General features: G+C 56.7%; 2 protein-coding genes across 8 annotated transcripts; one reads left to right on the forward strand and one right to left on the reverse strand.

Annotated features, from left to right (window-relative positions):
* Positions 1-3,005: 3,005 nt before the first annotated feature.
* Positions 3,006-27,202, forward strand: OTOP2 (otopetrin 2). Of its 7 annotated transcripts, none has more exons than XM_046676399.1 (9): positions 4,352-4,622; positions 10,313-10,528; positions 19,034-19,210; positions 19,467-19,812; positions 20,471-20,607; positions 21,790-21,848; positions 22,314-22,447; positions 24,032-24,921; positions 26,296-27,202. In XM_046676399.1, the coding sequence occupies exons 4-9, from the start codon at positions 19,500-19,502 to the stop codon at positions 26,464-26,466; spliced, it is 1,704 nt and encodes a 567-aa protein (XP_046532355.1). In that variant the 5' UTR covers positions 4,352-4,622; positions 10,313-10,528; positions 19,034-19,210; positions 19,467-19,499; the 3' UTR covers positions 26,467-27,202. The 7 variants fall into 7 exon arrangements, with proteins under 7 accessions (XP_046532354.1, XP_046532355.1, XP_046532357.1 ...); XM_046676396.1 differs by lacking the exon at positions 4,352-4,622 and adding an exon at positions 5,170-5,327; XM_046676402.1 differs by lacking the exon at positions 4,352-4,622 and adding an exon at positions 5,170-5,327 and having other exon boundaries at positions 24,035-24,921.
* Positions 14,380-17,965, reverse strand: USH1G (USH1 protein network component sans). Its single transcript, XM_046676403.1, has 2 exons — positions 17,802-17,965; positions 14,380-15,589 (listed from the first exon to the last, which is right to left on the reverse strand). The coding sequence occupies exons 1-2, from the start codon at positions 17,963-17,965 to the stop codon at positions 14,380-14,382; spliced, it is 1,374 nt and encodes a 457-aa protein (XP_046532359.1).
* Positions 27,203-27,679: the final 477 nt, after the last annotated feature.

A 27,679-nucleotide genomic window follows, 5' to 3' on the forward strand; every position in this document is an offset into this window, starting at 1 on the left:
TCTGGGGTCTGGTATGGGGTGGGCAGCAGCATTTTCAGCAGCAGAACTTTGGGAAGGAGGAAGACAAGCAGGAGGAACAGGAGAGAGAGAGAGGGAGGTGGAGGAGAGGCAAATTGTGAAGGAGAGTCAAGGACACTGACGGCTGACTCCTTCTGTCTTCCTTGGCGTTTCCTTCATGAATTCTTATGAGTTTGTCCCTCCAATTCTGTATAAAAGGGCAAGATTTCTTTACCCGGTCTGTATTCTCAGGGGCTTACCCATGTAATAGACCAATTCTCACCACACGCACGCCCACACGCACACACACACACACACACACACACACACACACAGAGGTCTGGCTCCTTAGTGTACCAATGACTTTCACGTGTTTATTAGGTTTTGCATATTCCCCATAACTCAGTGAGGATGGCGTCACCCCATTCAATGACGGAGGCCCAGAGAGATGAACTGATCTGCCCAACAGCCACCCACAGTTACTAAGTGGCAGAACTAGTACTCAGATCCCGGATGTCTCCTCCAAATCCAATTATCTTTTGTTTGTATTAGAGATTCTTAGGACAGAGAATGAGGAGGTGCCCTTCCCTTTCCTACCCCACCTTCGAGTCCCTCCCTCTCAGACACACTGGAATTTTCAGGGAGGGAATACGTACAATTTTTCAAAACATATTTGATATTAACATGTAATACCTAATTTTATAAAGGTGGAATGCTGCTGGTTTTATTATATAAACTAGGGAGATCGTGGTACCAAGACGCCCTCTCCAAGCCTTGGCTGCCCTCTGGACATCTAAGAGGCACTGTAAGGAGGCAAAGGCTGAGCTCGGAGGAGCCAGGAATCCCCGTGGGGTGGGGCTGGCTGGCAGCCTCCCTGGAGAGAGGTAGGCTTAATTTAGAACAGACTTCAATCTGGGGAGAAGGAAGGGAACAAGGCATTCTGGGTCCTCAGGGCACCAGGCAGGAAACGAGTTTGTTAGGGAAGATTAGGAGGATTGTTAGGAGATTGTTAGGGAAGGCAAGAGAGAAAGGCTGGGAGCAGGAGGTGCCACGAATGGCAGACTGAGAAGCTGAGGCTTGCCCCTGAAGGCTTGGGGAGCCATGGCAGGTTTTAGAGCAGAGGAGTGACTTATGTAGTGTGGTGTTTAGGAAGGTTCATCGGGCACAATAGAGCAGCGGCTGGCGTGCAGGAGACCAGTTTGGAGACTGTTTCACCTAAAAGAAGAGGGTACAGAGGGTGCAGATGGCAGGGGGAGGGGCAGTGGAATGGGAGGGGGGAAATAGCAAAAGCAGGAAGACTTGAACAGACAGTTCACCAAAGGAAATGTACAGATGGCCAATACGCACGTGAAAAGATGCTCAACATCATTAGTCATTAGGTAAATGCAAATTCAAACCCCAACGAGAGTGCCCTTCAGACCTGCTAGAATGGCTAAAATCAAAGAACCGGGCAACACCAAGTGTTGACAAGGGGATGTGGAGCAAGTGCCCTGTCATTCATTGCTGAGAGTGTAAAGTGGTTCACTTTACAACAGCATGGCCGTCTCTCGGAAGCTTAGGTGTGCACTTACCCTATGAACCAGCAATTCAGCTCCTAGGTGTTTATCCAACAGGGATGAAAACATGTGTCCACATACAGCTGTACCTGAATGATGATAGCAGCACTATTCATTATAACCCAACTGCAAACAGCCTAAATGTCCATCAACAGAGTGGATGCATGAACTATGATGCGTTCATACAACTTACGCAATAAAAAGCAGCAGCTGCTCGAGGCAACAGCGTAGATGAACCAATAAACGCAATCTCGCAGATCTTACGCCGAGGGAAAGAAGCCAGACACAAGCAAGTACTTGCTGTATGATTCCATTTATAGGAAGTTCGAGAACAGGCGAACTAATATATACTGACAGAAATCAAATCAGTAGTTGCCTGGGGAGCAGGGGGTGGGGGGCAATAATTGCAAAGGGATACGAGGAAACGTTCTGGAAGCATGGAAGCATTCTGAATCTTGATTGTGGTGGTGTTTACATGGGTGCATTATGTTTGTCAAAAGCCATCAACCCGCATACTCAAAATAGGTGTGTTTTATCATAGTTAATTACACCTCAATAAACTTGATTAAGGCAAAAACAAAACAGTAAGGCACATTTTCTTTTAAAATGGAAAGGGCTTTTTTAAAGCAAAATGCATGCCTGCCATAGGTGTGTACTCAAAGAAATGTGCAAAACGTTCATAGCACCAATACTCAAAACACACAAAAACTGGGGACAACTCAAACGTCCCCCAAAAGTAGAATAGACCACTAAAATGTGGAAATGCACGCTGTGCGGTGCTGTGCAGCCCAACCTAATGGTGGACAAAATTAAGCACACGCAGTGGAGCCCAGACTCCTCTTGATTCCATCCCCAACCAGAAACTGGTTCAGGGCAGCCGTTGCTGAGGAGGGGCAGTGACTGGAGGGCACACAAAGGAGTCCCTGGGGGCTGGTAAATGTTTTATTTCTTGATGCAGGTGTTAGTTACCCTTGAGTGTGTTCGGTTTGTAAAAATTCACCCTGCAACACTGTTAGACTAAGTGCATTTTTCCGTATGTATGTTATATTTCAATTAAAACATTTGCTTTATTCTTATAATTGGTAATAGTTTCCGTTTGGGTTTTTTTAGCAGTATAAATCAGAAGGTAGACGTCACCCACAAATTCAGCACAGGGAAGTGTGGGAAAGCAGGGTGGGGCTGGTGTCTGGGTTCCCTGGGCCATGGGGGTTGGCAGCTGGGCATGTGGGGGTGGCAGAGCAGCCGATGTGCCAAACTCTTCCCCATTGCTCTCTGTCAGCCCATCCTGACCTCTCAGCCCCTGGTCCACCTGCTCCTGCTCACAAAGGTGAGAAGGAATTGTGAGAAGGAAGCCTGGGGTGAAAGGCTCTGGGGCAGGCCTACACCCATCGAGGCTGTCTGCTCGGCTTCTCTCAACAGGTCCTGGGGGCAGGCCTGGGCAGGCTCCTTGGCCTCTGCCCACAATGGGCTGCTGGCCTGTTGCTAAGGCAGGGACAGCCGGGGCTGGGGGCTGTCTACTCCTCCCAGCCACCCTTCCCTAGACCTGCCTCTGCCCCCACTCAACCTCTCACCTGTTTGCACAAGACTCAGCGTATGTGAAGAGCACAGCTTTGGAGTGTGACACGCTTACCGGCTGTGTGACCTTGGGTGAGTTACTCAACCTCTCTGAGGCTTAGTATCTTCATACACACTAAAAAACAGACATTTAGAGGCGTGAGAGAAATATCAATGGGAATTTTAATATTTCCTTTCTGTACTCCAATAGATTGTTGTGCACACTCCATTTTGGAGACCACTGGCCCAGAGACTAGGCTCTAAATTGCTCAGCTTGGCAATTTGAGGGCCTCTGAGTTCTCTTCCATCTCTGACGACTCCCTTGCTTGGGCCAGGGTGACTGCTCACCGACCTCTGACCCCTGGACGGGTTTTGCCCTTTCTCACCGGTCTGTCTTTATTCCCAGGGTCATTGTTTCTACTCCCACCCCCCATTCAAACCCCACTCATCCTCTGGGTCTCTGGTGACTTCAGCTCCCGCTACAAAGCCTTTCTGATGTTCTTGTGTATTTCACGCATTCAACCAATTTTGCTGAGCACCCACTGTGTGCCAGGTGCTCCAGCTCTGTCTTTCTTATTAGACACTGGTTGTCACGCACGGCCCGTCAATGATTCCCCTGGCACACTGTGGTCCAACTAGGATTCAGTGTGCTCCCCAGGTCTGTGTCATCTGCCTGTATGAGTCAGGATCAGTAACAAGAGCTGTTGTAACAAACAACCCCAAACATCTTAGTGGCTAAACACAATACAGGTTTATTTCTTGCTCACATCACAGTCTGATATGGATCAGGTGGCCCTCCTCCAGGTGGGGACTTGGGGATTCAGGCTCCTTCCATCTTGTGATGCTTCCATCTCCAACGCAGGCCACCACGATTGCCACGGGAGTGGAAGAGACAGCACGGAAAGGTAGTTTTAGCTTCAGGTCTGGAAGAGGTACATGTCACTTCCATCGCATCCCATTGGCCAGATCCCAGGCATACGCCCCCAACCTAACCGCAGGCAGACTTGGGATTGTAGGCTTCCTGTGTGCCCAGGAAGAGGAAAGAGTATAAGTGACCACAGAGCTGTCTCTGCCCCAGAGCCACCTGCACTGTGAGCTTTCTGAGGGCACCAACCCCACGCACACCTTCCTAATGTTTCCCTGAGCCTCCTCCATGACTTCCAACCTGCCTGCCCCAGCACATGCTCGCACACCCGTCACGCCCAGCACGGTGGGCGTGCTCAGTACTGACCAGCCGATGGACGGACCGCTGTGAGTCAAAACAGCTGCCCGGAGGAGGAGAGGGTGGCGCTTGGCGGACAGACAGTTCCTTCCGTTCTTTGGACAACGCCACTTCCCTGGGGCCCCACACAGTGTGTGGCACATACTAGGTTTTCAGTAAACATTTGTTGAAGAAATGAATAGATGAATTCATGGAAAGATTAGGAAAATGGGTTAAAGAGAATGGAAGGAAGAGATGAAAGATTTAAAAACAAATTAGATAGTAGAGAAGACTCCAGTCCACATCCAAGACAGGTGAGCCATCCTCCCAGGCCCCAACGGACTGGGTGCCCCTGGACCCACGCAGGCAACAGTGGCGTTGGGGATGGGGTGTTAGAAGACATTGGGTTTGGCCTTTCTGGGACCTCCGGAGCTCCCCTCCCTGGGGCAGCGATGATTCCTCCCTTTTGCGATTCAGATCTTTATTTGCTGGCGTTCACTGGGTTAATTATTGTTGTGGCTGGGTGGGGTGGGAAGGAGCATGTTCTGACCCGAGGGCCTGGAGGGGGATCTGAGAGGCAGGGAGGGTTTGGAGACCAGAAGGCTGGCACTGGGAGGCTGGGGGGCACAGGGTGGATACGGAAGGCACCTGGCGCCAGCAGTGTAACCGTTTCTAGGCTCCCAGCCTCGGTGGCCCATCTTCAGCCCTCCTGTCTTCCACCCATTCGTGTCACCCCCCAAATCTTCAAAGCCCGGTGAGGCCCGGCTCCGTGAGGCAAGCGGCATTATTCACAGGGGTGGGGCTGAGTGAGCTGGGGGAGAAGTGGCCTGGCCTCTGGCTCAGACCTTGGTCAGCTGAGATTGGAACTGGCACCCGAGCTCCCCTGGCTCCAGCAGGGCAGGGCCCCATCAACGGGGCATCTCAGCATCCGCCTCGCCTCCAAGGACCCGACCTCTGACCTGCCTCAGCCTCCAACACACCTTTCCAGGCTGCCAGCCACTCTGCAGGGACAAACCCAGGTTGGTGATGGCCCAGAGGGGCTGGACAGGGAGTGAGAGAGGTGAGGAAAAGGGGGCCAGCCTTGAGCCAGTGGGGACCCTGCTGAGGCCCAGGCCATCGCTCCAAGTCTCACAGCAAGTTAGGTCCTTGAAAACCCAAGGCTAGAGCTGGTAGCAACCCAGACTCCTGACTGGTGAGGTCATTCCAAGGGTCACCTGGTCCCTCCTCCTGCGTCAGGTCAACACCACAGTCCAATGTATATGAGTGACTCTAGGGTGTGAATTCGCCTGAAGCATGTATGTTGGGCCTGGTGGGGCCAGTGCCAGGGCTGGAAGGGCAGTGAGGGCCACGATTCTTGCACAGTGTAGAGGAAGCCAAGAACAGTGTCTAGAGGAGGGCTCTGGACTCAGACACACCCAGGTTCCAGTCCTTGCTGTTTGACCTTAGGTAAGTTGCTTGACCTCTCTGAGCCTCGGTTTTCTGAGAAGGTGATTTGCAGTGGATGAGGGTGATACTACCTACCTTACTGGAGCTCTGGAGAGCGTAACAAGATATTTTCCATGCTCTGGATATCAACGGACCACCGTAGGGCAAGTGCTTCTGGTAGATAGAATTACCACTAATGCCATTCCTTGTGTTATCGTAATTATAACATTATTGTTATGTTGAATATTGATATGATTTAAATCTAACACATATTGGTATCAATAACGATGGTAGAAAATAGTTTCCATTTCCAGTGAGAAGAGGGCCTGAACATGCTCACTCCCTCTCTTTCCCTCTCCTTGCTCACGGTTTTCCGTGTGTGTGTGTGTGTGTGTGTGTGTAAGGGCTGGGGTTCAGGGGCATGATGACTCCTGCCACTTCTGCCCTGCGATGCTGCACAGGCTGCTCAGAAGGCATGGTGATCGTGGAAAGGGGAGTGTGGGGACAACCCAGCACGTCAGTTCTCTCTGCCACAAGCTCAGGGATGCCCAGGCCTGGCTGGTGCCCGCCAAGCCCTCCCCGTCCAGGCCCACCTCAGATGGCTGTTGTGAGACTTGACGAGACAGTGCTGCGAGGGGTAGTTGATTCTGTGGGGTAGAGAGAGCCCCCGCAGGGCAGTGAAACGGGGGTCAGGGGTCAGGGGTCAGACTCGGCCAGCAAATGCTGCTGCCCCCACCCCGTCTCCTCCCTGAGAAAGTCCCCTGCCCCTGCACCAGGGCTCCCACCAGCTACTGTTCAGGGTCCAGTGGGGCAACTTCCCAGGTGTGAGAGGGTCCTGCAGCCCCCAGAACCCTTGCCCAGGCAGAGCCCCCTGGGCCCGTGGAATGCAGAAGCCAGAGAGAGCCAGGGTGGAAACGGCCTTGATTGACAGCTCCCTGGGGCTTACAGGGCCCACCACACCGGCCCGCCCCAAGGACCTTTCTCTAAAGACCAGGCATTGGTGGCTCTGAATGGACTCCCCGAAGTTCCCCCACCTCAGGCTCCAAACCCCATCAAGTAGTCATTCAGCAAAAGAAACTTGGGGAGGGCTTACTGCCCTCCACCTTCTTGGAGGAAATGGGGCGATGAGAGGCAGCCAGGCCGGGGCACAGCTATGGAGAGTCAGCCCGACGACAAGTCAGGCCCTGTTTATGCTCTTACTGGTGCTGTGACCCGAGCAAAGACCCAGTGTCCTCAAGTCTCGGTTTTCTCCTCTGTCAGACGAGTTTACTAGTCCCCTGTCATTAGTAAATGAGACCGTCATGAGGATCCACTGAAATCCCAGACGGAAGGAGCCAACATACAGCAGGCACTCAATGAATGCTCACCATCACGACGAGACATGGCGCAGCCAGGAGCCAGCGTGTCCGGGTTTCAGCTTTGGCTCCACCACCTCTCAGCAGTGTGAGCTTGGGCACATTTTACAGACATCTCTGTGCTTCAGTTTCCTCCTTTGAAAAACAGGAATAACAGCAGTGCTGGAGACTAAGGGAATAAGATGCCCGAAGTGCCCGGGCCACACTGAGTGTTGCCATTGCTGTGTTGACGGGAGAACAGACCGGTGTGGAGACCTGTGCTGCACGCCTGCTAGGGCCCTGGCGGGTCACGTGTTCTCTGGGGTGAGTCTCACCATAACCCCATCTGGAGGGCAACTTCGCATCCACTTCGCAGAGGAAGAAACACAGACTTGACCTGACCAAGGGCACTGCTATGCTGTGGCAGGTCTGGAATTTGAACCCAGGTCTTCAGACGCTGTGCTTCCCATGTAGTTCAGGCATGACTTCAGTGGTTTTCACACTGGGTTCCGGGGAACCCTCGGGTTCCCTGGAGGTGCCTCAGGGATGGCTATGGGGTGAGGTGTGGAGTGAGGAAAGGAGGGGCCTCGAAGGAGAGGCTGGGCTACAGGGTTCCTGCTCAGCCTGGGACAGGCACTGGGACAGAGATGGGGAGAGGATCAGGGAGCCTGAACATGTGGGGAGACAGAGACTGAGAGAGAGACACGACAAGAAAACCATTCCTCTACTCACAACCCTTCTGACACCAAATGTGTGGGGTTTCCTCGCCCACACCGAAACCAGTTCTCCAACTCTGCAGACACCAGCTGGGTGTCCTCTAATTCGATTCAGTGCTGACACTGACTACCCTGAGGTAGTCCCCCAAAGGATGGGGGGTGGGGCTGAAAAGTCTAAGCTTCTAATCACGGCTTGGTCTTTCTGGTGACCAGCCCCAATCCTGAAGTTATCCGGAAGCCCACCAAGAGTCGCTTCACTGGAACAAAAGACACTCCGATCACCCAGGACACTCTGACCGATTTAGGAGTTCTGTGTAACGTGCTCCTGTCACCCCCATCACTCAGGAAATTACAAGGGTTTTAGGAGCTCTGTGTCAAGAACCAGGAGCAGTTACCAAATATGTTTATTACATGGAAGATGCCAAGAGAGACCGAGGCCCAGAGAGAGGGCAGAAAGAGAGGGAGAGAGACTGACCGGGAGTCCCAGTGTTACAGGGAGAAATGGGACAAGGAGAGAGCAAAAGACAGGACGGCAGAAAGGGAGACAGGCACACTCTGGTTGGGATGAAATGCTTCTGCAGGCCTACTTCCCCATCTTGGCAGGCTCAAGACATGAAGATTTTACCCTCCCAAACAGCCCCCCATTATCCTGCCCAGTGGCCCCATGACCCGACCTGGTCTCTCTCAGCCCAGCCTCCCGGGGCAGGTGGGTCAGACCATGCGCTTGGGCTGCTAAAGCTGCCAGCATGCCCCATCCCACCTCAGGCTGAGTCCAGCACCTGCCCAGGACCAGGCATGCTCAGGTCAAGGGGACCCAAGACCAAAGACAATCCCCAGGGAAGGCTACAAGTGCCTGGGGGCCAATACAGCGCTATGGCGAGGCACACGGGTTTCAGTATCACGATGTGTCAATGTGTCATCCACCTAATAGCTCTGTGACCTTGGGCAAGTCGCATCACTGCTTTGACCCTCTGTTTCCCCACCTGTAAAATGGGGATAATAATGATAATATAGTCCTTGTTTTAGAGGATTGTAGTTTTATTGTGTTAAATGGACGTAAAGTGCTTAACATAAGCTCCTGACACCTTATAAGCTCTTGGTAATTGATAGCTTAGCCCTCTGGGGATGGGGGTGGCTAAAGGGACCAGGCCAGGGACCTGAACGTTTCTTAACTTACTGGGGCCTTAGGAACTTCACAAAACCTCTCTGACACTCAATCTCCTCATCTATGGAGTGGGGCTAGCACCCCTCACCTGCCGACTTCACAGGAGGACAGAAAGCTTTTGAGAAATTCTGAAGTCCAGACAGTGGCATAATGGGGGCCCGGGCCAGTGGGTCTATGGCTCCCCCTCCAAAAAAGAAGCTCAGGTCCTTGGGCACCCCAGGAACACCACTGGAGGGTGGCCCATCCTTGGCTAGCTGACCTCTCCTTTGCCCCTGGCTGGATTGTCAACGCCCCCTGCTGGTCAGGTGAGGATGGCCCCAGTGCCGCTTCCAGGAGCCAGTGATGGTGGAGCCGGGGCTCACTCTCACCCGGCGTCAGAAAAGCAGGACTGCTCCCTGGGACTGCCTAGGTCTCACCTACTGGGTGGCCGAGGCCACAAATTCAGTGAGTACCCCATGGCCTGTCTCAGGCCACCAATAACCATGATCATTACTAAGTGATGTGTGCTGATTATGGGGCAGCGTGCTAAGTGCTCTGCATTCATTATCATTTCACCCTCCTAATGACCTGTGGAGTTAACACCGTTAGTATAATAAATTATAATACCTATTTTACAGATGAAGAAACAGACTCAGAGAGGCTGGGTAACTTACCCAAGGCCACACAGCTAGGAGGGGGTGGGGCCAGTTTTACTACCCACATCTGGCTGTCTGCTGAGTCCTGCTACCTCAGGTACAACCCAGGCCTCTCTCGGAGAAGGTGGCACAGGCGTGAGCTGGGCAGACAGGGATGATGTGCTGTCCCGACTGGTGTAACATGGGGACAGGAGGCAGCTGGCACCAGGGAAGGCATAGGGAGACCTAGTGCTACTTTGCCCACTTGGCTGCTCTGTGACCTTCAGCCAGCCCCGTGCCCTCTGGCCTCAGTTGCCTCATCTGTAAAATGAGAATATTGCTCCACGTCACTGGTGGCCCTTCCTGCCTCTGATTCACTCCACCCCCCCCCCCCCCCACGCTCCCCCGCCGACCCCCCACACCCCCCCATCTCCATCAAATCGGTAATCTCATTTATGATGCAACTTCACAGCACTCTAACTAAAGCTTCTTAGTCTGGGATCCCTGGATCTCTAGGCCTCCATGAGCTGCCTAGAATTATGAGCAAAACTGCATATTAGTGTGTGTGCCCGATGTGCATTTTTCTAGGGAAAGTCTCCATATTATCAGATTTTAATCCCCCAAGGCTAAAAGCCATTGATTATTCTAACCTTTTAGAACCGCCCTAATCTCGATCTAAATTTTTAGGGGAATGAGTCGAGAAAGTTGAGTCTCTACCGTGTAAAATTCTTCCCTTCGCTGTGTTTAAAGCGCCCTCAGGCTTCCTGGAGCCGCACCTGCTCCTGGCACCCCAGCCTTCCAGGCTCCAGCCACACCGACCCATGGAGACCCCCGCCCCCAGTGCTTCCGGTTAGTCTCCGCCTCCGCGCTGAAGCTCCCATCCGCTCTCTGTCCCGTCCTTGCGAGTCCTCACCCCCATGTCCTTGCCCGGACCAGCAGCGCCAGGACTGGCGGGTCTTTCGGGAGGTAGGTGCAATGACCAGGATGGCCAGTAGGGGTCGCAGGGCGGACGAACCCCGTGGAGCGTCCAAAGGCAGAATCTCGGCGTCTTGTTGGCCGCGGGGCAGCCTGAGTGTGCGGAAAGGGGAGCAGCGGTCAGGCCCGTGTTCTGGGTCTAGAGCTTCCTCTCGGTCAGCCTCAGTGTCTCCATCTGCAAAGTGGAAGACGGTAGCCTGGATCCCCTAGATGGTTGCTAGGCAACCTTCCTTCACTGAGGTCTTGTGGAGCTTTCCGACTGATACTGGAGGGAGGGGGCTGTCTTGAACTCCCCTTGGCAGAAGCACTTGGCCCAGCATCCTTAGAGAACGGAACAAAATGACCCCCGGGTCCTCTCCCAGACTTGACTGAGAAAACAGAGCCCATTGTCCTGCAGCTTAAGGGAAAGCCTAACCCCTGGGAGAAAGGAGGTTTCCAAAGAAGGCTGCCCCAAGAGCTGTCTGGGTGGTGAGGGAAACGAAGACCCCACTGGAGGCCTCCCAGGAGCGGGCCGGGGCCTTGAGATCAGAGCTCATGGGGCCTGGGTGATGGGTGGCAGCCTCCTGGGGTACAGCTGCTGCCCATGTCTGGAGAAGCCCAAGCAGGCTCCAGTGGGAAAGGGGAAAGCGTCGTCCTGCCCTCAGCAGCTGCAGGCCCTGGGAACAGGGCTGGAGCCTGGATCACCCTCCTCCCTCAGCTGCTAGAGGTCTTCCTGTCCCAGTTCTTCTGAATCCTCCCTCTCCATCAGCTCCAAATTCTGGGCCCAGAGAGAATGGAGTGAAGGCCCGGGGATGAGGGAAGGCCCTGCAGAGATACACGGGGTGGGGGTGGAGCGACGTGCCAACCATCCATCCCAGGACTGCTCCAAGGAATAGGACCAAATCCTCACAGGTACAGACTCTCCTCTCCCCCACCCCACCCTCTTGCTCTCTTCACCCCTCCCCTCTCCCACCTCCAAATGACTAAAGAACAAGACACAGGCATGACAATGATGCAGAACGTTCTCTACAAAAGTGATAATGAGCCTGCGGGAGGGGGGCGTTGTACAGTGGTGAGAATCTCGGAGCCCACCCCACCCCGGCACAGGGAAAACCGGGAGGGGCTGAGGCGGTGCGTGAACAGAGAACAGGAGAGAAAGTTCAGCACGTGGGGCTCCAAGAAGGTGGAGTCGGCACTTGGGGGGCCCCAGACCCAGGCCCAGGCCCAGGCCCAGAGAGCAGGGAGAAGAATAGGGTGGGCACAGGGTGGCAGTGGTGGGCAGCCAAGTCCTCAGAGTGGGAACAGGGACCACCTCCATCACCGCCAGCTCTGGGCATGTGTGTGGAGGGGTGCCCACACACAGACAGACACTTTAGAGGGAGGCCTGTGGCATTCTTCAGGAGTTGTCTTCCCCCTGCCCCAGCCAGGGGGGCCCAGCAAGGAGCTGGGGTCTGCGGCAGTGCTCCCGGCAGCAGCTGCTTCCCAAGCTGAAGGTCAGGGATGAGGGTCCGTTGCTGACAGAGGAGGAAGAGCACAACTGCGTGGGGATGCGTCTGTGCACACACGTCTGTGCGGGCTCCTGAGTGACTCTCCCACATCTGTGACCTCATTCTGACTGTAGAGCTAAGGACACAAGTTTGAGGACCCTCTTGGGCTGGCCTTTCCCCTGGTGTCACCACCATCACAGAGCAGGGACACACGCTGAGCTCTTGCTTACCCACTATCCATGCAGAACCATTCAGTGCCCACCTCTTCCAGACCTTGCGGGAAATCCACCAGCCAACCTCAACACAGACACACACAGGCACAGAGCCCTGGGGCCCTGGGGACAATCTGAAGTTTAGACTGTCCACATCCTCAGGCTCCCACAGTGTCCACCTGGCAGGACTTGCCCGTAGTAGGGTGGACACCCAGCCACACCTAGTCTCCACCTGTCTTGGGCCTGGGCAACTCTAAGGCAGCTGGCTTTCTCCTCCAGCCAAGAGAACGCCTGCCAGGCCTGGGCACCGTAATACTGCAGCCGGTTGCTCTAGCACCTTGCATCTATTGTCCTGACCCTCTGGGCTCCCTAGGGGGCCAGGCTGCACAACCAAGCAGGGGGAGGATAGAGGAGGACAGGGTTAGAAGGCAGAGGCAGGCTGGGCCCCGCCCCAGGGTGAGCCCAAGGGGCACCAGTCACCCCCACCAGCCCCAGCCTGGCACTCCAACTCCACGGCAAGGCCAGTGGGAGAAGGAAAAGGGGGCTGGCTGTGCTCGGGGCGGGGCGGGGACTAAAGTCAGGGCATTTGGCTGAAGAGTGTAGTTGGGGACCTCCTCTCTGGGGTGTACGGGCAGAGGGGAGGCCGCCAAAACTCTTCCCTTCACAAAAATGTAGGAAATGAGCAAGTCTCCAGCCTGAGCACACAACAGGATCCTCAGAGGAGGGGCAAAGAGAGACAACGGCCCCTGGGACAGGCCGCGCCCACCCCCTGCCATATACACACTCTCATCAGCTCTAATGGGCATGTCATCTAGTCTCCAGGGTCCCAGTGGCCCTGCTCTTCCTCTGGGGCTGGCCTTCCACAAATCCACATGTCCTTTAGGGCCACTGGGATGGGAGTGGCTCAGGGGCTTCAAGACCCCTCAGAATTGACGTTCTAGGACGCTCTCTTGCCCTTTGGGGTGCCTCCAGGCCACACCCTCTGCCGCAGGCTGTGGACAGGCTTTCAAGGGAGATGACCCATGTGGTCCTTGCTCCTGGGAAGGGCTGGGGGGCTGCAGAGCTGGCGACTGAGGACCTTGTGTCCCCACTGTGGGTTGTGGCAACTTGCAATTCATTTTGGTCTGGAGAAAGGAGCCCCGGGTTATCTGTGGAGAAAGAGACAGAAACAGACCTCAGATAAGGGCCCTCGAGACATCATTTTAAACTAGGATCATTTTCACCTACCCTCTCTGGGCAGGCTGATGGTCAGGGATGGGGACACCGGCCTAGGGGTGCCCTCGCCATCCCCCAAACTCTAACCCAGACTGCCTCCCCACACCACCCCTGCCAGGCCATGCAGGGTAAAGGTTATCAACACCAAAAGCAGGCAGCAGGATTTCCTGGGCTTGTGGGATGCCCTGAGGGAGAGTCAGAGCAGGGACGGGCCAACAGCACGGCCAGTGTGGCAGCAGCCTTGAGCTCCCCACGATGGCTTCTCGAACGTGATAACTCTGCCCTCCAAGGCCGCTGTTGGCCCTGTTGAGAGCATTTGCTCATGTTCCTGGTTACAGGGTTCAGAGGCCAGCAGGTACAACATCTGCCTTGAGGGCTCGGGCAACTGGGGAGACAGCTGGCTGCCACACCCCCCATCCCAGGGGAGTCACCTTGGCCTCAGGCCCTAGAGCCACACAGACCAGGGATCAAGCCCAGCTCTGCAGCGAACAGCAGCACCTTGGGTGAGCTACTCTAACCCGCTGAGCCTCCACTTGCTCACCTGTAAAATGGGGATGAAACTGCCTCTGCACATGGGAGTTCAGGAGGATTAAATGAGGGGACACGAACAAGGGCATCTCCAGTACCCAGGAGGTGGGAGGGCTCAAAACATCCCAGCTGTGGTTATTACCACTACTGTACCTCATCCACCCGTTTTCCACATTTTGATATCTCCAAAATCGAGGTGCATTTTACCTCAGCCATGTAAACTGGCAGTTCCTTTTTCTGAACTGGGGGTAAATACAATAAGTAGGGCCTCTTGTAATTGATGGTGACTTCAATTTTATGAAACATGGTATCATCCTCCCTCCCACCCCTGAAAAGGCAGACACACACACGCGCGTGCACACGCACACACACACACCGCCTTCCAACCCCTTTCTTCCCATCCCCCCAAGACTCTGGGCACTCACAGCTCTGTGTCCTCCAGGGCGGGCGGGCGCTCCAGCGCCTGTCTCCGCCTTCGCACGGCCCCCAGGATCTTCTTGCGGGGCCCCAGGGGGACGCTGATGCTGCGGAGGTCGAGGTCCGAGCACAGCATCAGCGCCTCGAGGTCGATCTTCTCCTGCCGCAGGAGGGAGGCGAAGTCTTCCATGTGTAGGGAGGCCAGGAAGGTGTCCAGCGGGCTCGTCTCGGGCTCCAGGTCCTCATCCAGGCCCAAGTCCAGCTCGTCCCAGGGCAGCTCCTCCCCGCAGCTGCGGTCCTGCAGGCTGTTGGCACTGCCCAGGCTGTCGTCGTCCAGGCTGGGGGAGCTCTGCAGCCGACCCCGCGGCGTGCCCGCGGCGTCCTCGCGGCCCAGCCCGTGCAGCCCGCTGCTCAAGTAGTTTCTGCGGAAAACCATGGTGCCCAGGCCGGGGCGGGTAAACAGGGAGTCGTGGCCTGAGTCGGTGCTGACCTCCGAGTGGGCAGGCTCGGCCGCCAGTGTGGCACGGGAGACGCTGTCCTCGTCGGAGAGGAACATGTCCCTGAGCGGGGAGCGGCCCCACTCCTTGGGGTTGGCGTAGGTGCCCTGGCGCACGAACATCACGTCGCTGCCCAGCTGCAGGCCCGAGAGCGAGCGCACGCTCTTGCGGCCGTCCTCGGAGATCTTGAAGGTGCCCTCGCCGCCCTGCTTGCGCCGCTCTAGTTTCCGCTGGATCTTGGTCTTGCCCCTGGTGGTGCCGTGCAGCGTGGCCTGCGAGTAGGGCAGGTGGCTGCCCAGCGCCAGATGCTGCAGCCGGCGGCTCAGGGTGCTGGACGTGAGGCTGGAGAAGCTGAGCGTGTCGGACCGCTCGGCCAGCTCGCGCCGGTAGCGCCGCTCCATGCGCTCGTGGTGCTTGCGCTGCAGCTTGGCGCACTCGCGGATGCGCCGCTCCGCCTCGCGGAAGGCCTTGTCCTTCAGCTTGCCCACCACCTTGGGGTTGAGGCTGCTCTGCTTGGCCGCGATGGAGTCCAGGTAGCGCACGCACTCCATGTGGCCCTTCATGGCGGCCATGTCCAGCGGCGTGTGGTAGTCGTTGTCCAGGCACCAGATGTTGGCCCCGAAGGACACCAGGAAGGAGAGGCAGTGCAGGTGGCCATTGGAAGCTGCCAGGTGCAGCGGCGTGTTACCCCAGATGTCACACTTGTCCGGGTCACCCCTGCAAGGAGGACACGTGGTGGGTGGTGATGAGCCGTCCCAAGCTCATGCAGGTAATCGGCAGTGGCCGCAGGTGTGGGGAGCTCCCAGCCTGGTGGAGCTTCCCCACAGGCACACCAGAGGGACCTGAGCGCCTGAGATCCCTCCTCTGAGTCCAGGAAACACGCAGCCCTGAGCCACCAGACGGACCTAGAGTGAGCGCTGGCGTTTGGGGGTTGGTGGGGGGGATGGCTCCAGGCTCGCAGGGGGTGGGGCGACAGAGAAGGCGGGGCCAGGGCGGGGCTTTCCCCAAGAGAACTGAGTGCTGGGAATCTCAGGGGATTAATATTTGATGCCCAGAGAGAAAGGAGTGAATTATTCATGGGGCCCAGCGGGGAGATGGCCCCGAGAGGTGGTGGGCCAGGCCGAGTCTGGGTCTCTAGGCAGGCTTGGTGGTGAGTGTGGCTGCATGTGCAGGAGTGACCCTAAAAAAGGAGGAGAGTGTGGTGTATGCTGGGCCTGAGCCCTGGGTGAGTGTGTGTTAGGGTATGTGCCTGCGTGTCAGCGGGCACGGCCATGTCTGCAGGGAGCAGGGCCAGGCCTGGCAAGGCCTGTGCGAGAGCAGGTGTCAGGTCTTGGCCTGGACCCGGAGGGGAGCGTGGGGGCAACCAGGACTGGTGGGGAGGAGGAGGGAAGTCTGCACCCAGAGCCCAGCCACTTCTCCCTCCCCCAGCTGCCCCATCTTTGGGACCCCTCTGAGGCAGGCAGGCTTGGGCTTGTCCAGGGGACCCACCCGGGACACTCCAACACCCTCCCCACCAGACCATGCCCCCTTGGGCATGCTCCTGTTGGCTCCTCCAAGCTCTCCCCTCCCTCAGAGGCATAGCTCAGCGCCTCTGCCCAGCGCTAATGAGGCCATGAGGCCACCCCACAGGGCGGGAGGAAGAATCGCCCCCTTGTCTCAAGAGCTCCCCCCACAACCTCCTCCTCACTTGCCCTACTGGTCGCCAAATCCTGCAGGACAGTGTGAGAAGGAGCAGTTCAGCATCTGACCCACACCCCATCAAACACCAACACTTGCCCCCTATAGGAGTTGGGGGATTTGGTGCACGGAGGGGGCACCCTCTTCCCCCCCTCCACGAATGGCTCTGAGGCAGGGGCAGGATGGCAAGATCACTGTATGTCCTCTTGGCATGGGTAGGGGCCAGTCTTGGCTTCTTGGAAATGGTTCAGCTGCCTGGTCTTGGAGGCTGCTGCTGGAGGGAGGGCAAGGGGGGTTCCCCACCCACCACATGCTCAGGCCACAGGCCAGCACCAGTCACCAGGGCCAGCCAGGCGCCTTCCACTCCACCATGATTTCCCAGGGCCTGAGATGTTCACATTAACCCTCCCAGGGCATCTCTTCCACTCCTTTTCCCTGTCCAGGCCATCTTGGCATCCAGTTCAACCGGACTTCTCTTTATAAGACTGCTGGGGCTGGGGGAGTTGTCCACAGTGTCATTCAGCCCTGGGGAGACCACGTCAGTGGCCCTGGATCCTGCATTCTTCAACGGCTACCTCCAAACCCCTTCCCTGGCCCTGACACCTGGACTCTACCCACTGCTCCCCCAGACAACTCCAGAGGAAGGGTGAAGGGGCCTGCGGTGGGGGAGGGGCACAGAGGGAGTTAATGGGGTGGCTGAATCCAGTGACATTTGGTACTGTGGACAGTGCCCATCAATCCTAGGCATGAGCGGGCAGAGAGCTGTGGGAGCCAGCCTGGGGGGAGGGGTGGGCGCTGGCTGGAGAGCACTTGGGATCCCAGGCTGTGCGGTGGGCAGTGAAGAGCTTCTCCTTTCCTAGCCCCACTCAGGCTGCTCTGAGGCTCCGCCCTTCTCTCCCATCCTCACTCTGCTCTACACTCTTGCTTCCAGGTGCCCCTTCAAGAGACCTCTCCCACCTTACCCTCTGCAGCCCCTCCCACAATCAAGGACACCCAAATCCCAGTCCCTCCCCTCCTGGCCCCACATCCAGGTCACAAGTGTCACACGCCTCAGCTTGTGTCCCCCTCCCATGACTGCCAGGCTCCAAGGTCCCATCTTAGGGTCTGTGGGTTGGGAAGAGGGCGCCTGAGACGAGGGGGGAAACAGATGCCATGGAGTCTGGGGGGCGGGCCATCTCAGGGGCCTGGAGCAGCCCAGAGACTCTCTTTGCCCTCCCCTGCTGGGCTCCATGGGGGAGAGAGGGGTACTCACCCGCGGCTCACGATGAGGCGCAGCGACTCCAGGTTGCCATGGTAGGCAGCCCAGAGGGTGGGGGTCATGCCGTCCTCGTCGGGGGCGTTCAGCTCCTTCCTGGTGGCCTCTTTGAGGAGCTCCAGATAGCCGTCCCGGGCCGCCCGGTGGTACTGGTCATTCATGGCGCCTGACTTGGACGGGGCGGGCAGGGGGCACGGGGAAATGCCCTCCGCGGGGGAGGGCGGAGGGGTTAGGGCTGAGGCATGGGGTTGGGGGAGGGGCCTGGGCAGGGGCCGGGGCCGCCAGCCCCCGCTGCCGCAGACGGAGGATGCAGAGCTCCAGAGCCGCCGCTGCTAGGACATCTGAGCCGCTCTCCAGGCGGGCGGGGAGGGAGAGGTGTGGGGGGGTGTCTCCCGCTGCCCAGGGAGCCGCCCCCAGGCTTCCCCTGGGTCCTAAACACCCTGCTCCCAAGCGCACAGAGATGACCCACTCAAGGCCCTGCTCTCGCTCCAAAGGTGCCCACTCCAGCGCCCCGTCCCATGAGGCCCAGTCTGGGAAGAGTTCAGGGTCTATCCTCACTAGAGCCCCAACGCTGCGCCTCCAGATGTCTCCACCCGTCAAGGGAACGGGCCAAGGGCTGGGGAGAGGTGTCTGAGGGCAGTCCTTACCCCTAGGACAGTGGGCCTAAGAAAGGTCTGAGGACTGCCCGCCAGACAGCGAGTTGGACGCGGCTGCCGGGTCCACCGCCGCTCGCGCGGGCTGGGGAAGCCGCGCTCCAGCAGGGGGCGCTAGAAGACCGGGAGCGGACTCGGGGCGCAGCTGGGGAACTTCGTACCCAGGACCGCCTTCGCAGCATCCAGCGGAGCAGAGGACAGTGGGGAGGGATAGAGGAAGAGGGAACTTCGGTCACTGCGAGGGTGTCAGGAAAAGGGGCACTAGGGTCCCGATCTTGGGGCTGCAACAGAGGAGCACAGAGGTATAGGACGCTCCAGGGCCGGGAGAGCGTCGGGTGCCTGCGGGCCCTTGAGGTGTCTATTGAGCATCAGCTCTCGGGGCTCTGGGTGGCCTAGATCTCGGGACGCCAGGGAGCGGTGGGCGCCGGCTGCGGGGTGCCCTCTGGGTGCCGCGGTGCGGGGCCGCGCCCGAGCTGGGCCGCGCCAGGTGACAGGGCGGCGAGGGAGGGGTGCCTCTTAAAGGGTAAATATAAATCTCACCTTATCTGGCTCCCGCGCGCTCTTCCCTAAATTCAGCTCGGAGAAAAGATGGATCATGTGAGTGGGACTGAGAGGTTTATGGAGCTGAGCTCCCGCGGCTGTAAATCACCCTGCCCTGCCCGGTATAAAGCGCCCGTCCAGCCCGGCGTGGGAGAGAGGAAACGCTCGCCGCCCTCTGACCCCCAGCTCAGCGCGGGCTCCCGGCCCAGCCAGGTGGGTCCCCGGGCCAGACGGCAGAGGGATTTGGGGAGTGGGGACCGTGGACGGGGTCCGACGAGGCTACCGCCGCTTCTCCTATTCCCCCGTCGGGGGCGAGACCCGCAGGGCTGGCTTTTCCCTTCCCTCTCCGCGCCTCCTCCACCCCCGCAGCTCCATCCTCCATCCTCCGAGCTAGAAACTTCCCGTCCCCAGATCTTCGGGATAAGACCGCGAAGGCTGACCTGGGGTCCTGTCGGCTCCTCCCCCACAGTGACCCCTTCAACCTCCTCCAGTCGCCACTGCCATGTCCGAGGAGCTGGCCCCCGGCCCCACCGAGAGCCCGCCGGCGCCGCGGGCAGGCCCCCGCGAGGTGTGGAAGAAGGGCGGCCGCCTGCTGTCGGTGCTGCTGGCCGTGAACGTGCTGCTCCTCGCCTGCACGCTCATCAGCGGTGGCGCCTTCAACAAGGTGGCGGTGTATGACACCGACGTGTTCGCTCTACTCACCACCATGATGCTGCTGGCCGCGCTCTGGATCCTCTTCTACGTCCTCCGCACCGTGCGCTGCCCTGAAGCGGTCCCCTACAGGGACGCGCACGCCGGCCCCATCTGGCTCCGAGGTGCCAGGAGAGGTGGGGGCGGAGGTGGGGTGGGCCAGGCTGGAGGCTGGAGCTCTTGGAGGAATCACTGAGCGCACGTCAAGGTAGAGGGGTGAGAAGTTCCCCCCAGAGGACTAGAGGACTAGATGTGAGTGAGGGTGAGGTGGGCTGCAGTTGGAGAAAAGGAAGGGAAAGAGGTTTGGAGGAGGGATGGAAGGGAACTTCTTTGCCCTGTCTAAAGATTGAAAAGGGGGGATCACGAGAGAGCCTTTGATGGAGAGCTGAAAACAGATGATAGCCCATCTTGGGCCCTTCCCTTTATCTATGCAGCCCCAAAGAGATGGTAGCTCAGTAGGACATCCATCCACCCACCCTCTCAATCATATACTCTTCCTTCCTTCCACCCATTCATCTTTCAATCCATCCATTCACCGATCCACCTATCCATCCATCTATCACCCACCTATCCACCTATCCACCAAACCATCCATCCACTCACCTATCCATCCACCTATCCATCCATCCATCCATCCATCCATCCATCTATCCTCTCACCTACCCCATTCATCCATCCATCCACCCAACCATCCAACTACCCACCCATCTAGCCATCCACTCTCAGATGTATAAACCTTCTCTCCCATTTCTCTGACTCCCCACTACCACCCCTCATTCCCAGGTGGGCTGGTGCTGTTTGGGATCTGCACTCTCATCATGGATGTCTTCAAGACCGGCTACTACTCCAGTTTCTTTGAGTGCCAGTCAGCCATCAAGATACTCCACCCCCTCATCCAGGCTCTGTTTGTCATCATCCAGGTGGGTGAGAGGAGTGTCCTTGAGTGTAGTGGAAAGGAGCCAACACCTGGCATGGCTCAGGAGACCTGAGTTCCGCTCCTCTTCTACTCTGAGCAAACAAATAAGGTGGGGCTAGGAGTGTAGTGGGGATCATATGAGTCCATAAATCTGGGAGCACTTGGAAATGAAGTAATATCCAAATGTGAGCTCCTACTTAGGGGTCCTGCGATTTCATTCCAACCTGAGCAGTGCCAGTAGTTGACAGCTAGGAGGTGTGAGTTGTGGCAGCTGCCCTGTCTCCTAGAACAAGGCCTGCCCACCCTGGGTGCCCGTAGAAGGCATTAGTCTCAGCCCCAGGTCCCGCTGTGGGCATAAGTGGTCTGGCCTCACCCATGGCCCCTATGTACTTGTTCAGGAAATAGCTTATTCTGGACCTGGGATTTTTCAAACAAGTTCAAACATGTATTTTTTTTATCTGTTTCATAAATAGCACTTTGAGAGACTTCTGATGGAGCTAGGCAGGACTGATCTTACGTAAGACCAGAACAGACCCCAGGCCTGTACCATGACCAGGATGACCACATGTATGGTTCCCTCTCCTGAGATATCACCCCTGCTGCCAGCTTTCCACAATGCAACACATTTATGACTTTGGTATTAATATAATTTTAATCTCACATTTTATGGGTTAGAAGAATACTCAGGCAAAATGAAAATATAAATACCCCCACATCAACAAATACCATAGCAAAGATTTGTTGGCAGCCAGATGAGGTGAGGCCCTACAGGGCAGCAAAGGATGAGGATGGGCAGGAGATGTTGCCAAAGAGAGGTGAGAGGTCACCAGAGACTCTTTCTACTTTGGACAAGACCTAGCCTAAGGCTGGCCTTGCTCCCAAGAATAATAACTAGGCAATCAAAATTACTTGACCTCTACCCCGCAAAAAGCAAAAAACATCAAAACCAGGGAGTTTACAGGTGATATCTCTCCAACTTTTAAAGAAGAGAGTACTATTTTATGCGAATTGTTCCAGAGAATAGAAAGAGAGAAAGCTTGCCATCTCGTTTTGTAAAGCTAAAATAAACTCAAGAACTTAGTATGAGGGCTCTTGAGGTAGAGAGAACGTACTGCTGGGCGCGGACGTGGGCACTGTGGATGCCCGTCTGCATCGTAAGCGACCTCACCACTCTCTCTCAACACAGACTTACTTTCTCTGGGTCTCTGCTAAGGACTGTATTCACGTCCACCTGGATCTGACCCGGTGAGTTCCTGTTCCACAGTTCCACGTCCATGATGCCACTGCTTTCCTTGCATGAGAGACGAACGCATGGGTCCTCTTTCTGCCCCCTGGGTGGAGTTTCAGCCAAGGCCCCTTTGCTTTGTCAACCTGATTTCCACCACCCTGTTCTCCGTGTGTGTTGTGTGTGTGCCCGCACATCCACCTGCATGTGCTTTGATGGAGCGGGTTGTATAATGCATTATATGTTCTTTCCTCTAGGAGAGGGAGCAGAAATGGCCTGAGCCCCTGGACACCACCTGGTGTCCCGGGTGGCATCCCAGCCAGGCTAAATGTTCCTTCCAAACTCAGCTTCCCTGTTCACACAGGGCCCGACTGCTCTCTCGCTTTTCAGCACCATCTCCCACTATAGCTCCCCAGTTCTCCACCTTGCCAGGGACCCAAGATAAGCCAGACTCCCGGGCCTCTTTGCTGTCCCTCTTCAAACAGGTGTGGTCTCATGTTCACGCTCGCCACCAATCTGGCCATCTGGATGGCAGCCGTGGTGGATGAATCTGTGCACCAGGCCCACTCCGACAGCAGTTCTCACAGCAACACCAGCCACAGCCGCCTCGCTCCTGACCGTGAGTGCCCACTTCAGATTAATCCTGGTCCTGTGACTCCCAGGCCTTGGGCTGGGTGCTCTGAGGGTTTGTAGAGTCAGTCTCTGTGCCCTTCTCCTGCTCCAGGCTCTGACTCTGGAGAAGATAGATGTAGGTGACCCAGGAGGAAGAGTATCAGGGGCATCTTCTCATCCTGGAGGATGCAGCCTTGGCCCCACTGTCCAGGTCTCCATCCCACCAAGGCAGAGACTCGGGCTCCAGAATGAAAGGGCAAGGGTGACCAAGCTAGAGAGAGGGCAAGGGGGGCAGCATGGTGGCTCGATGGTGGAAGCATGGGATCTGATGGGAAAGCCTGGCAGAGAGAGGCTAGAAATAATACTCACGATGACAGTAGTGACGATTCACTGAGCTCCATATGTCAGGCGCTGTGCTAAGTGTCTTGAACACTCTCTCTTCTTTGAGCCTCACAAATTCCCTATGAGATTTTACATTTTACAAATGCAGAAACGAAGGCAGAGAGAGGCTAAGTAGCTTGCCCAGGGTCACAGAGCTTGACATTGGAGAACTAGAACCCATCTTTGCTTTTAACCAATATGCTATACTGAAGAAGAATGGGGTCCACAGTCCCCCTGGCTCTAGTTTTCTGGACATCTCTAGGGCCCTCCGCTAGCCAGGGCCAGACTAGATGACTAAGTCCATCTGGGCTTCATCTGAAGACACATGCACACCCAGTATGGGAGAGTCCAGGAACAGAAAACATGGTCCTAGTCCTCTTGGAGAACCCAGCCCAGCAGGACTGTTAAAGGGCCACCTTGCACATAGAGAGGGCTCCTGAGAATGGTTAAAACCAACCTGGGAAGGTGAACAATTTAATGTGCTGGAGCCATGGGGGCGCAGAGAGGCATGCTGGAGAGTACCTGCCCCGGGGTTGGGAGTCAGGTCGTTCGCGTTAGCTCTGCCGTCACAAGACGCTTTACCTCATTGAGCCTCAGTTTCTTCATCTGCAGAACCAGCTGGGATGGTTCTGGGGCTCAAAAGAGATGTTTGCCAAGGTCCGTGGCAAGCCAAAAAGCATGCTCTGGGGCAGGACAAGATTCCTATCGGTGTGGTACAAACTGAAGGGACAGGAGGTCATGGTTGAGACCTGGCCACAGCAGCCACTTTCTAAGCTGAGTCAGAGGCTGGGGAGAGCTGCGAGGAAGCTTGAGCCGCAGGGCTTCCCACGAGGGGCACCTTCTATCAGGACCAGAACTTCGCCTATCTCAGGGACCCATGGGTCATTACTGGGGGTGGGAGGGTGGGGAGTGTTTTCCTGAGGGAATGGAATGGGATGAAGTAGGCAGTTCTGCAGTTCAGATTTTCTTTTTGATTGAGCACTGGCTATTGTTTACCGACGTGTCCCACAATCTCTGGCATACAGTAGGCGCTCAATAAAAACTTATGGCATGGATGAACATGCCGGGCCCCGTGTAGGTGAATGGGATGTAGTGGTGAATATGGCAGAGACTCTGCCCTTACAAGGGTCACAGTCTAGGGGTGAGGCTCTTCAGATGGGGTGCCTCCAAGAAGGCAAGGGGCAGCGCAGCTCTGTGCCCATCTCCACAGCAGAGCGTGCAGGCAGCCAGGTCGGAGAGGACTGCTCCTGCAACACGGCCGTCTGCCAGATCTTCCAGCAGGGTTACTTCTACCTGTATCCCTTCAACATCGAGTACAGCCTCTTTGCCTCCACCATGCTCTACGTCATGTGGAAGAACGTGGGCAGGCTGCTGTCCTCCTCCACCCACGGCCACGGCCACGGCCACGGCCACAGCCCATCGCGGGTCAGCCTCTTCCGGGAAACGTTTTTTGCCGGCCCAATCCTGGGCCTGATACTCTTCGTGGTGGGGCTGGCCATCTTCATTATCTACGAGGTCCAAGTGAGTGGGGAGGAGGGCCGCACCCAGCAGGCCCTGGTCATGTACTACAGCTTCAACATCGCCTGTCTGGGGCTCATGACCTTGGTCAGCCTGAGTGGCTCCATCATCTACCGTTTTGACCGCCGGGCCATGGACCACCATAAGAACCCCACGCGCACCCTGGATGTGGCCCTACTGATGGGTGCCGCCCTGGGCCAGTATGCCATTTCCTACTACTCCATTGTGGCCGTGGTAGCGGGCACACCCAGGGACCTGCTGGGGGCACTCAACTTAGCCCACGCTCTGCTCATGATTGCCCAGCACATCTTCCAGAATGTGTTCATCATCGAGAGCCTCCACCGGGGCCCACCTGGGGCCGAGCCTCATGATACGCCCCCCAAGGAGCCCTGCCACGGCCTCACCTTTGCGAACCTGGATGCCCTCCATACCCTGCCCTCCTGCCCACCCACCCCTACGTTGGCTGGCTCCAGCCCAGCGGGCCCTCCGGAAGCAGTGGCCATCATCTTGGCACCCGAGGGCCACTGGAGACGCCGGTGCCTGAAGGATATTTCTCTGTTTCTCCTGCTGTGCAACATCATTGTGAGTAACTAGGGGGAGATGGGGGTGGGCTGGGAGAAAGAGAAGGCCAAGGAAAGATGCTCTTTCGATTTGCTTTCTTGGCTGTCTCTGTCTTGTCCCCCAGCCCACTGGAGAATCTTATGGCTCTCTAGGAAATGAGCGGGTTCAGAGAGAGTCGGGTGCAGCCCCCAAGCCAGCAGCATCTCAGGGCTCATAGAGAGAATGAAATCCCAGCATTCTGGCATCTAGGCAGTGGATGGAGCTGGAGGGGTCCCGGGGAGTGCTGACATGGGGGCTGGGCAGAGGTGAGAGGGAGCTGTGAGAGCTGATGTGGAGGGAGGGGCCCTCACCACCGGTGGGAGGTGTGACTGCTCCCCGGAACTTGTGACCAGTCTGCTTCTCAGAATAATTGGAGCAGCATCAGGAAGTAGCAAGCAGCAGAGCGGAGCTCACCAGTAAGTGTGAGTGGTCTGTCAGCCGAGTACAGTGGCAGGCTGGCCGGGAGGGGGAGCGTCCACAATGCCCCCGCCCTGCATCCCCGCAGCCCACTCCCCAGTGATTTAGCAAAGCCCCTTACTAAGAGAAACTCCTCTGTATAGCAACAGTCTTCACCCAATAGAGACTTCACTTCCTGCCGAGGCCCCATCCAAAGGCTGAAAGTCACCTTTGGGTAGGCTATTTTTGCTCCAGGTATCCGTTCCTGGATCAGCTCCGACTCCTTCATTTTAAAGGATAGAAACAGGCTCAGAGAGGGGCTGTGATTTGCCCAAAGATGCAGTTAATTAGGATTGGGGAGGGTGGGGCTAGCCTAGAAGTCTTTGTTCTTTGCCCATACCCCACACCAGAACCTTCTGAGCTCAGAGCAGAGATGAAGCAGGATTCCAGGTTCAACCTCCTCCCAGACCTGGGAATGGGGCAGGGAGTGGGGATGGAGCTGGAGCAGGGAGCTCATAAAGGGCTGGGTGGGGTGGCCTTCTGGCTGGATCCTGACCCCCTGCCCTGGGCCTGATTCCACCGCCACCCTGCACACGTCTCTCCAGGAAAGAACTGCTGATTTAGCCATTTGTACCAAATTCTCAAGTCATCTGTTGAAACCTCTTCCCCCCCCCCACCCCCGTCTTACTAACGGGGGGGGGGGGGGGGGGAAGGAGATGTGATCACAGGGGAGCTCTGGCCTGGGGGTGGGCAAGCTCACTTGGCCACATTTCTTGAGCTCCTTAGTGAGTGCCAGGCCCCGCCCAAGATGCTGGAAGTCCCCACTAAGCAACACGGAGCCCTCGCTGTCCACCAAAGTAGAGGGCTGGGAGCAAACTTCGTTGCTCCCCAGCAAAGGCAACAGAAATGAGCTGCAGGTGCCAGTCCTGCCCGGTCCTGACGCCCCCTCTCTCCCCACAGCTGTGGATCATGCCTGCCTTCGGGGCCCGCCCTCACTTCAGCAATACTGTGGAGGTGGACTTCTACGGCTACTCCCTCTGGGCAGCCATTGTCAACATCTGCCTGCCTTTCGGCATCTTCTACCGGATGCATGCTGTCTCCAGCCTCCTGGAGGTCTACGTACTATCCTGAAGCCCCCCCGACAGAGACATGGGGGGCCCTCGGCTCATGTGCGCACCCAGAGACCCTCGGGAATGAGCCCAAGGCTGGCAGTCACTGTGCCACATTGCCACCCATTGCCCCCTGGCCCCAGAGTGGGATTTTCACAGAAGTTATTTTTCCAGGACGGGTTTTTAAATCACAATCAGGACATGCCCATCCACCCCAACATGACCCTGGGGCGTGAGGCAACCAGGGACGGACACCTCTCCCTGCAGCACTTTTAGGACCAGGATCTGGAAGTGTCCGTGGTCCAGCTCCACCCCTAATCCCAGCCCTGTGGCCAGCCCTGCTGCCTGGAGCTGAGAACCAATAAACCTGCAGTCTGCCCACTGTCCCCCACTTCTTGTCTCAGCCGCCCCATCTGAAATGATCACAGGAGAGGATCTTGGGGATCAGAGTTGGAAGGGTCCCTGGATTTTCAGGTCTCAAGCCTTTCAGTGGGTGAGCCAAGTCTGAGTTACAGACCAGAGCCTGGGTGGCTGGGAGGGGCCGGGCAGAGTACCCAGGGGGCCACTTCCTCTTCCCTTTATCCTTAAGTGACATATGCATGTTTTATGGGTTCCTTCTTGCACAAAAGGTTAGGAAGGAGTGACCTAGTTCAACTACCATTTTACAAAGAAAGAAACTGAGACTTGCCCAAGGTCACACAGCTAAATAGCCAGAGCCTTTCTACTAAGAATAATAATTCTCAAACAGCAGAACTTTTTTTTTTGTCTCAAATAAAATATTTAAGGAACCCAAGTTTATAATATAAACAGGGCTGTTCTAATTTGAGAGGGGTTGGGAGATGCAGACCCTCCCCCCAGGGCCTCCTCTTACCCACCACCCCTTTTCCCTGGGAGTCCCTGAGGCTGTCCCCCAAAGCCCTAGGGCTTCTACTGTGCAAAAGGTGTAGAGATGGGCTGAGCAGAAAGAGAGACTGAGAGCGTAAGATGGAGCCGAGATTGAGAAGGAGGCCCCAACAGCTAGAAGAGGAGGAACTGGTGGCCAGCAGAGTCAGGCAAAGTGGCAAAGGCTGGGTGGGGCCTGGGGTGGAGGAGATTGTGGAAGCAGCAGCATCTGGCGCACAGGGACTTCAGCTGAAAAGGTACCTGGACTCTACCAGCAGAATGAGGTGGGCGGGTCTCAGAGACTGCAGGAGGAGCTGAGGAGGCCCAGAGGGGGCACTTCCCACCCTACCGCC

Source organism: Equus quagga, chromosome 11 (assembly GCF_021613505.1).
Source record: "Equus quagga isolate Etosha38 chromosome 11, UCLA_HA_Equagga_1.0, whole genome shotgun sequence".
NCBI lineage: Eukaryota > Metazoa > Chordata > Mammalia > Perissodactyla > Equidae > Equus > Equus quagga.

Coding starts and splice junctions, on each gene's coding strand:
- USH1G (XM_046676403.1), bottom strand. CDS start 17,965: ATGAATGACCAGTACCACCGGGCGGCCCGGGACGGCTATCTGGAGCTC. Junction 15,590..17,801: donor CGCCTCATCGTGAGCCGCGG/GTGAGTACCCCT, acceptor TCCTCCTTGCAG/GGGTGACCCGGACAAGTGTG.
- OTOP2 (XM_046676398.1), top strand. CDS start 19,500: ATGTCCGAGGAGCTGGCCCCCGGCCCCACCGAGAGCCCGCCGGCGCCG. Junction 21,849..22,313: donor GTCCACCTGGATCTGACCCG/GTGAGTTCCTGT, acceptor CTCTTCAAACAG/GTGTGGTCTCATGTTCACGC. Junction 22,448..24,031: donor CAGCCGCCTCGCTCCTGACC/GTGAGTGCCCAC, acceptor CCATCTCCACAG/CAGAGCGTGCAGGCAGCCAG.